Raw genomic sequence first — 9671 nt, forward strand, 5'->3', positions numbered from 1 at the left:
CACCAGATGTTCCTCCACCTACCAGGAATACAGCGACCACGACTCCTTCCCTTCTCACTCTGAGAGTAGTGATGATGATGATGGTGATAAGAGCCGGAGAAAAGAAGATAACAGCGGCAGTGAAGCATCAGAGCAGTACGAGAGCGCCAGTGACAGTGAGGAATTCAGCACCTCCATCCTCCCTGAGCCTCCATCCACCAGCTCCCCCCCCAGCGGTGAAGTAGTGAGCCCCTGGTCCTCCTCCAGTCTCCCCCCATCTGTCCCAGAGGAGCTCTCACCTGGTGCTCCGTAGTGAGAGGTTTACAGTCTAGCAGGCTGAGACAAAAGAAAGTGGACTTCCTCATGAACACAGACTTTGATATATTGTTTTTACAAGAGCTGCGTCTCAAAACCCACAAAGACTCTGAAGATGTTCGTCGTCTGTGGCATGAAGGACAACGTGAAATCTCCATTGGGGAGAACAGCTCTGATGGTGTTGGTGTCTTTTTCAACAGTTTTTCAATCAAATCATTGGCATGCATCAAGCAGAGAAAACATCTGAGGAGACTGTAGAAACTACTAAAACTGGGTTAAGAACTGTCCAACGCATTATTAAAAACTGGAAGGATAGTGGAGAAGCATCGTCTTCAGGGAAGAAATGTGGTCGGAAAAAAATCCTGATTGATGGCAGGGAACTTAAAAGGGATTTTTTTTTAAAATGCTTCTTTTGAGTGGTAACACTTTTTATTGTTTATATTATGTGTAATACCTCATTGGGAGAGCTCAGTTTGTTGTGTAGAGGTCAGTGTTGTCGTACAGGGGAACTCTTCTCTTTCACCTGGGACCGCTCCACAGAGGACGCCATCTCCTCTGCACGCCATCGGAGCCTGGAGCATCTGGAGAAACACACATGTGCGGATGCTGTTTCTGGACTTCAGCTCCACGTTCAACACCATCATCCCACAGCACCTGATCAACAAACTGCATCTCTGTCGGGACTTCACTTCCTCCCATCTCGGACATTGCTAAGAGACGCTGTCTGTCTGTCTAAGACATCACTCGTCCAGAACCAAGCCTCGATACAAGATTCATAAAAGACTTCCTGGATTTCTTGACACACAGCCCGGCGCCTCAGCACAGGACGTCCCAACACTAGAATAAAGGGAAAAAAGAAAAATATTTTAAAGTAGAATGTATGAAATGTTGCATATATGAATACATACAATATACTAGAATAGATCTATATATAAATATATGTAGATACACTATATTACCAAAAGTATTCGCTCACCCATTCAAATGATCAGAATCAGGTGTTCTAATCACTTGGCCTGGCCCCAGGTGTATAAATTCAAGCACTCAGGCATGCAGACTGTGAAACAAGACATTTGTGAAAGAATGGGCCGCTCTCAGGAGCTCAGTGAATTCCAGCGTGGAACTGTCATAGGATGCCACTTGTGCAACAAATCCAGTCGTGAAATTTCCTCGCTCCTAAATATTCCACAGTCAACTGTCAGCTCTATTATAACAAAATGGAAGCGTTTGGGAAAAACAGCAACTCAGCCACGAAGTGGTAGGCCACGTAAAGTGACGGAGAGGGGTCAGCGGATGCTGAAGCGCATAGTGCAAAGAGGTCGCCGACTTTCTGCACAGTCAATTGCTACAGAGCTACAAACTTCATGTGACCTTCAGATTAGCCCAAGTACAGTACGCAGAGAGCTTCATGGAATGGGTTTCCATGGCCGAGCAGCTGCAGCCAAGCCACACATCACCAAGTGCAATGCAAGGCGTCGGATGCAATGGTGTAAAGCACGCCGCCACTGGCCTCTAGAGCAGTGGAGACGCGTTCTCTGGAGTGATGAATCACGCTTTTCCATCTGGCAATCTGATGGACGAGTCTGGGTTTGGAGGTTGCCAGGAGAACGGTACATTTCAGATTGCATTGTGCCAACTGTGAAATTTGGTGGAGGAGGAATTATGGTATGGGGTTGTTTTTCAGGAGCTGGGCTTGGCCCCTTAGTTCCAGTGAAAGGAACATTGAATGCTTCAGGATACCAAAACATTTTGGACAATTCCATGCTCCCAACCTTGTGGGAACAGTTTGGAGCGGGCCCCTTCCTCTTCCAACATGACTGTGCACCAGTGCACAAAGCAAGGTCCATAAAGACGTGGATGACAGAGTCTGGTGTGGATGAACTTGACTGGCCTGCACAGAGTCCTGACCTGAACCCGATAGAACACCTTTGGGATGAATTAGAGCGGAGACTGAGAGCCAGGCCTTCTCGACCAACATCAGTGTGTGACCTCACCAATGCGCTTTTGGAAGAATGGTCAAAAATTCCTATAAACACTCTCCTCAACCTTGTGGACAGTCTTCCCAGAAGAGTTGAAGCTGTAATAGCTGCAAAAGGTGGACCGACATCATATTGAATTCTATGAGTTAGGAATGGGATGGCACTTCAGTTCATAGAATGAGTAAAGGCAGGTGAGCGAATACTTTTGGTAATATAGTGTATGTGGTAATGTAATGTATAAATATACTATACAGTATAAAATGTGTAAATATACAATATCTAGTGTAAATTATGGGCATTAGCTAGATGTATGAATGTATAGATAAACATGTTATAAACAGGATTACCTCGTGTTATTATCTCAGAACAGAAGCAGCTGGTTTTAAATGAAAAGAATATAAACTGGTGTATATGTATGTACTGCTGCTGAGTGATCTCTGCTGCTGCACAGCATCCAGACAGGAAGTGATCAGACAAACAGAGAACATGTAATAAACATGTTCTCTGTTTGTCTGTGACTTCTTGATAGAGATAAAAGCCTCTGATTGTCATGATCAGTGAGTTACTGAGTGTTTCCAGCTTCGTTTAGTGGAGAAGGGAAGTCTGTTCCAGCGGATCATCTGGGACATAGATCCGCCCGGAGCAGCGCTAGCGTCCGTGTGTTTACTTCCTCTGAAAAGTGGCTCCATTCAAACGAAGCAGAACCCAGCAGAGCCGCTGTTGGACCTTGGTTCCGTCCCCAGATGTCTCTGCTAACCTCAGCATCTCTGATCCACTGAATCCGAACCGCTTTGACACGTTTTTGGAGACGAAACGTGGAGAAAAGTCGCTGCGACTCGCACAAAGTCACCGTGAATCCAAGAGGTTTGAAGGCTGCTGGGATTCACTGGAGGAGTCCAGGAAGACAAACATGAGCTCAGCGTGGAGGGACGCGGGTGTCCTCCCCGCTCTGGTTCAACTTGTGAGTGTAAACTTTAGTTTTGTGTGTTTTTTGTGTCCAAGAAGTGTAAGAGAAAACACAAGTGTGGCCGCAGGAGAGGCGGCAGCAGCGCGGCGCTGCGTGTTGCTTCTCCACGGTTCTCATGGCCGTTATAAGTCCCGCCTCCTGCCTCGAGCTCGGACACGTTCAGACGAACACCGACACTCAACATGGCAGAGGAAGCTCCAGCAGCTGCGCCCGCTAAGGCTCCGGCGAAAGCCCCGAAGAAGAAGAGCGCTCCCAAGGCGAAGAAGGATGGACCCAGCCTCCCGAAGCTCATCGTGGCCGCCGTGGCCGAGTCCAAGGAGCGGAAGGGAATGTCTCTGGCGGCGCTCAAGAAGGTGCTGGCCGGGAAAGGCGTCGATGTGACCAAAGCCAACAAGCGCATCAACACCACCGTCACCAAGCTCGTCACCAAGGGCACCCTGGCTCAGACTAAAGGCACCGGGGCCTCCGGTTCCTTCAAGCTCGCCAAGAAGGAGCCCAAAGCTGCCGCCAAGCCCGCGGCGAAGAAGGTGGTGAAGAAGAAGGCAGCCGCGAAAGTCAAGAAGCCCGCTGCCGTCAAGAAGACCGCTGCCGTAAAGAAGGCTGCAGTAAAGAAGACTGCCGTCAAGAAGTCGCCCAAGAAGAAGGCAGCGGCCAAGAAACCCGCTGCCGTCAAGAAGGTGGCGAAGAAGAGCCCCAAGAAGGCCGCCGCTAAGAAGCCGAAGGCGGCCAAGAAGACTCCAGTCAAGAAAGCTCCAGCCAAGAAGACTGCAGCCAAGAAGGCCAAGAAGTAAACCTCTCTTCAGGGAACCTACCAACAAACAAAGGCTCTTTTAAGAGCCACCACATCCTCCAGTAAAGAGCTCTCTGCCTCACACACCATTCAGATATTATTTATATATTCAAGTATATATGTTTTTATACTTTTACAGAGTGTATATTTATATTTTACTAATTAATAGGTTGTGTATATAATATGTATTTATCATTCTCTGCTGCTAACATGCATACCTTTGTTTTTGTTTTTATATAAAATAACTATTGATTCCAATCTGTCTATTGTCTGTTCTATTTACACAGTTTACTGTCTCATTCTACTCTGAAATGAAATGAAGCCATGGAACAAATAACAACGTTAAACAGAAAACAAATCATGGAATCATTTCAGAAACCAAATGTATTCTAAACTTTCCACTCATCAAAGAAGCCAGCGTTGGCAGAAATAACATGTGGACACACTTGACTCTTTATTCTAAAATAGAAATCAAATAAGTTCTTCCCAGTTCTGTCACAGAAGTTCCCATAAATGTTTGGCACTTGAAGTCTGCTTTGCTTTCACTCTTCTGTCCAGTTCATCCCAAACCAGTACGATAGGGTTTAAGTCTGGAGACTGAGTCCACCACTCCATGTTTTCAAGCTTACCATCTTGTTCTTTTTTTCCTCAGGTAGTTCTGTCATAGCTTGGACTTAAATTTTGGGTCATTATCTTGCTGTAGGATGAAGCCCTGACCAATTAGGCGTATACTAGAGGGCACTGTGTGGTGCTGCAGAATACTGTGGTAGCCATTTTGTTTCAGAGTGCCGGTCACTCTGTACAAGTCACTGACCCTGGATCCAGCAGAACAGCCCCAGACCATCAGGCTTCCTCCTCCATGTTTGACAGTTGATGTCACACACTGTGGAACCGATTCATCAGTCCGTTAACACCTTCTTCCAGGTTTCAGTAGTCCATTTGCAGTGTTTCATGGCCCTGGCAAGCCTCTTATTTTTTATTCTGACGTCTTAGCAGTGGCTTTCTTCCTGCAACTTCACCTGCCAGACCTGCAACTCAAAGTCTTCTCTTCACAGCTGAAACTGACAGTTGCTTACTACGACCACTATTAATCTGGTCTTAAAGCTGTTATGCTGTGAGTCGCCTATCAAACTCATCCTCTGATCTTGTGGCTTTCTGAGGGTCTTTTGATGGTGAAGGAAACTGTACTCACTGACACCTTTTCTTTCTTAGCAATTTCTCTGTTGGGATGACCAACATTTTTAAGTGTTATGATGGTCTGTGTCTCTTCTGTTGTTTCAGCTTCAACTAACTGCCATTTAAAAGTTCTTTTTAAAACCAGACATCTGTTGTGTATTATATGTAGAGCTCCAGTCATCCAGATGGACTTTGTGTACACAGGATTTTCAAAATAAAACCTCAAGATAATTATCCTAGTAGGTGTGAATATACCTGGTAACTGTTCATCTAAAATAATGTAGAGACAGTTAATTTAAATGTCAATGAAAACACAGTAAATATGAGTTATAATGTTTTAATGTTTAATGTCTCCTCAGTCTTCATTCAAGTCAAAACACTGAAACAGAACATTCTGAATAATTGATTAAATGAAAATACAAATGTCTGAAATTATGTTTTAAACTAATCAATCCTTATTAGTTATAAATAAGAATGCAGAAAAGTTTATGAACTTTTATTTGCATCCATTGGTGACGTTTTATTTTTGAATGTGTTTTATCCAATAGTTGAGCAGCTGCTGCTCACGTGCATGCCTCGTGTGGACCAATCAGCGTTGAGCTGCCTCAGACAGCCTCTTTATAAAGCCGCCGTTGGCGCTCTCTCATCGTTGTCTCTGAGACAGTTGATAAAGAACCATGGCTAGAACCAAGCAGACCGCCCGTAAATCTACCGGAGGCAAAGCCCCCAGGAAGCAGCTGGCCACCAAGGCTGCCCGTAAGAGCGCCCCGGCTACCGGCGGCGTGAAGAAGCCTCACCGTTACAGGCCCGGTACCGTGGCTCTGAGGGAGATCCGTCGCTACCAGAAATCCACCGAGCTGCTGATCCGCAAGCTTCCCTTCCAGCGCCTGGTCAGGGAGATCGCTCAGGACTTCAAGACCGACCTGCGCTTCCAGAGCTCCGCCGTCATGGCTCTGCAGGAGGCCAGCGAGGCTTACCTGGTCGGTCTGTTCGAGGACACCAACCTGTGCGCCATCCACGCCAAGAGAGTCACCATCATGCCCAAAGACATCCAGCTGGCCCGGCGCATCCGCGGAGAGAGAGCTTAGACTCAGACACCGCTCACTGCAACACAACGGCTCTTTTAAGAGCCACCGACCTCAACTCAGACAGCAACATGTCCAGCAACATGTCCGACTCTCAGTATGTTCAATACAACAAATATACTATTAACTACCACCCAAACATGAACCTCATCCTCACTGGATTAGTTTCAACAAAGTGCTCATTTTGCTGTTTACACATGTGGGAGTGTATGCTGACAATACTGTGAATATTATCATAAACACTTATAATGTATATAGTAGTTCCTTATTATAGGGCCCATATGTACATGTTTTATAGAATAACAGTAAAGCTCAGTTTAATCTCAAACCTTTTACCAGAGTGTTCTTAGAGCAGAGCTTTGTGACTGATTGAGGTTCTGTTTAGTTTCATAATGTGATCAAAGACTAAACATCAGGAGGATTCATTGTTGGAACAAGAGTTTCCTCAGCAGCAAAGATGTTCATGGTTCAGCTTCACCAACACATTGGAGTTTTACCCACAGATTAACAACCTGCTGCTCTTATTAAATTGTTCCTTATTACATCTTTAAACAAGCTGCCTTTTAAACATGCGTAAATAACAAAATGTCGTTTACATTTGTTTTGATGTTTCAGTTAATAAATATGTATATAGTCCCCTGTATAATAAAAACATCCTAACTCTGCTGAATGAATGTGAAGCTTCACTGAAAATGATCATCTGGTAAAAGTTCTTCGTTCATATGTTAAATTATATCATGATGACGTTTGAACCAAAGGATTAACTGACATTAAAGAAATCATCGATATGATTAAATGACTGGGACGTTGTAAAGTTTTCAGGTTTCAAACTGCAGGAATACAGGTTAAGTTGCGCATGCTCAGTGTCACTCGGAAAACAACCAATGGTGTTCGAGCAACAGCACAGTGTAATTTACATGTAGTGGATATAAACAGAGCTCCGTGTGCGTTCAGGCTTCATCCTCTGAGGAAGTAGAAGACGTCATCATGCCTGATCCAGTCAAAGCGCCCAAGAAGGGCTCCAAGAAAGCCGTGACCAAGACCGCTGCTAAAGGCGGCAAGAAGAGGAGAAAGTCCAGGAAGGAGAGCTACGCCATCTACGTCTACAAGGTGCTCAAGCAGGTCCACCCCGACACCGGCATCTCCTCCAAGGCCATGAGCATCATGAACTCGTTCGTCAGCGACATCTTCGAGCGGATCGCCGGTGAGTCCTCCCGTCTGGCTCACTACAACAAGCGCTCCACCATCACCTCCAGGGAGATCCAGACCGCCGTCCGCCTGCTGCTGCCCGGGGAGCTGGCTAAGCACGCCGTGTCTGAGGGCACCAAGGCCGTCACCAAGTACACCAGCTCCAAGTAGACTGCTGCTCTGACACCATCAACACAACGGCTCTTTTAAGAGCCACACACTACAACTGGAGGAGCAACAATTCTTTATCGACTATTAGTGTTATAATCTGACAAGGAAGGATCAGATGAAAATAAGACTCACTGGCTTCGACTCAAATCAACTTAGATCAACTGAATTACTTGATAACTTATTCTGCAGCTCATGTTGAACAAACAATATTTCATAAATCTAAAGATTTACATATATTTTTTTTTAGTTACTGAATCAGATGTACCATTCACTTACCACTAGTGATGCTCAATCAAGACTTCAAAAATGTTCATTACTTGAAGCTTCAATGACACAGTGCTCTATTAGTCTAAAAGTGGATCTGGGTGCGCACATCCAAATGAAAGAGTTAAGGTGCTACACAAAAAAGGGACATGTATTGAAAAAATGGTCTGCACACTGTGTATGCTCCAAGTGCTATTTATTTATTTTAAACATGCAACGTTTCGATCCTATGGGATCTTCATCAGGCAATGAGGGAAATGGTTAGGATGACTTATATCACGTGACCCCCCACAGGGCACCTGTCTAGAAAAAAAGAGAGTGCACCACGTGAGGTGACAATTGGCATAACATGTGCCCAAAGGCACTGGCTTACATGCATCAAACCACAAGAACGATCAGAATTAGGTGTGTATCACAAATAGCAAACAATTAAAAGAAACAATCAAAAGAAGTTTTGGATAGTACACATTGATATATATATAAGTACATTACAAGCAAATTAATATATAAACTTTTGAATGTAGAGAGTGAGCAATCAAAGGAAAGGCCTAAGGTCAAACTCCATATTGAGGCCCTTAGGAGACAGTGTGTTTAGCATATATATATACATATATATATATATTTATATATATATATAAAATGCCTCCCTCCTAAGGAGAAGATTGTCAATGTCTCCTCCACATCTGGGGGTGGAAACATGTTCAATACCAATGTACACTATATTACCAAAAGTATTCGCTCACCCATTCAAATGATCAGAATCAGGTGTTCTAATCACTTGGCCTGGCCCCAGGTGTATAAATTCAAGCACTCAGGCATGCAGACTGTGAAACAAGACATTTGTGAAAGAATGGGCCGCTCTCAGGAGCTCAGTGAATTCCAGCGTGGAACTGTCATAGGATGCCACTTGTGCAACAAATCCAGTCGTGAAATTTCCTCGCTCCTAAATATTCCACAGTCAACTGTCAGCTCTATTATAACAAAATGGAAGCGTTTGGGAAAAACAGCAACTCAGCCACGAAGTGGTAGGCCACGTAAAGTGACGGAGAGGGGTCAGCGGATGCTGAAGCGCATAGTGCAAAGAGGTCGCCGACTTTCTGCACAGTCAATTGCTACAGAGCTACAAACTTCATGTGACCTTCAGATTAGCCCAAGTACAGTACGCAGAGAGCTTCATGGAATGGGTTTCCATGGCCGAGCAGCTGCAGCCAAGCCACACATCACCAAGTGCAATGCAAGGCGTCGGATGCAATGGTGTAAAGCACGCCGCCACTGGCCTCTAGAGCAGTGGAGACGCGTTCTCTGGAGTGATGAATCACGCTTTACCATCTGGCAATCTGATGGACGAGTCTGGGTTTGGAGGTTGCCAGGAGAACGGTACATTTCAGATTGCATTGTGCCAACTGTGAAATTTGGTGGAGGAGGAATTATGGTATGGGGTTGTTTTTCAGGAGCTGGGCTTGGCCCCTTAGTTCCAGTGAAAGGAACATTGAATGCTTCAGGATACCAAAACATTTTGGACAATTCCATGCTCCCAACCTTGTGGGAACAGTTTGGAGCGGGCCCCTTCCTCTTCCAACATGACTGTGCACCAGTGCACAAAGCAAGGTCCATAAAGACGTGGATGACAGAGTCTGGTGTGGATGAACTTGACTGGCCTGCACAGAGTCCTGACCTGAACCCGATAGAACACCTTTGGGATGAATTAGAGCGGAGACTGAGAGCCAGGCCTTCTCGACCAACATCAGTGTGTGACC

At 45.2% G+C, this 9671-nt stretch overlaps 3 protein-coding genes across 3 annotated transcripts; all 3 read left to right on the forward strand.

Annotated features, from left to right (window-relative positions):
- The first annotated feature begins 1242 nt into the window (after positions 1-1242).
- On the forward strand, positions 1243-4101 carry LOC311502428 (histone H1-like). The gene has a single exon (XM_084564643.1). The coding sequence runs from the start codon at positions 3423-3425 to the stop codon at positions 4029-4031; it is 609 nt and encodes a 202-aa protein (XP_084420769.1). The 5' UTR covers positions 1243-3422; the 3' UTR covers positions 4032-4101.
- Positions 4102-5804: 1703 nt separating this feature from the next.
- LOC311502048 (histone H3.2) lies at positions 5805-6342 on the forward strand. Its single transcript, XM_084564161.1, has one exon. The coding sequence runs from the start codon at positions 5884-5886 to the stop codon at positions 6292-6294; it is 411 nt and encodes a 136-aa protein (XP_084420287.1). The 5' UTR covers positions 5805-5883; the 3' UTR covers positions 6295-6342.
- Positions 6343-7278: 936 nt separating this feature from the next.
- LOC311502798 (histone H2B-like) lies at positions 7279-7731 on the forward strand (the record flags this gene model as incomplete). The annotated part of the gene is made up of 1 exon (XM_084565185.1): positions 7279-7731. One exon carries the CDS (start codon positions 7279-7281, stop codon positions 7648-7650), a length of 372 nt encoding a protein of 123 aa, XP_084421311.1. The 3' UTR covers positions 7651-7731.
- Between the last annotated feature and the right edge of the window lie 1940 nt (positions 7732-9671).

Source organism: Chelon labrosus (genome assembly GCF_963514085.1).
Source record: "Chelon labrosus genome assembly, chromosome: 17".
In the NCBI taxonomy this organism is placed as follows: Eukaryota; Metazoa; Chordata; class Actinopteri; order Mugiliformes; family Mugilidae; genus Chelon; species Chelon labrosus.

Excerpts from the sequence above, each read along its gene's own strand:
- LOC311502428 (XM_084564643.1), top strand. The coding sequence starts at position 3,423 with ATGGCAGAGGAAGCTCCAGCAGCTGCGCCCGCTAAGGCTCCGGCGAAA.
- LOC311502048 (XM_084564161.1), top strand. The coding sequence starts at position 5,884 with ATGGCTAGAACCAAGCAGACCGCCCGTAAATCTACCGGAGGCAAAGCC.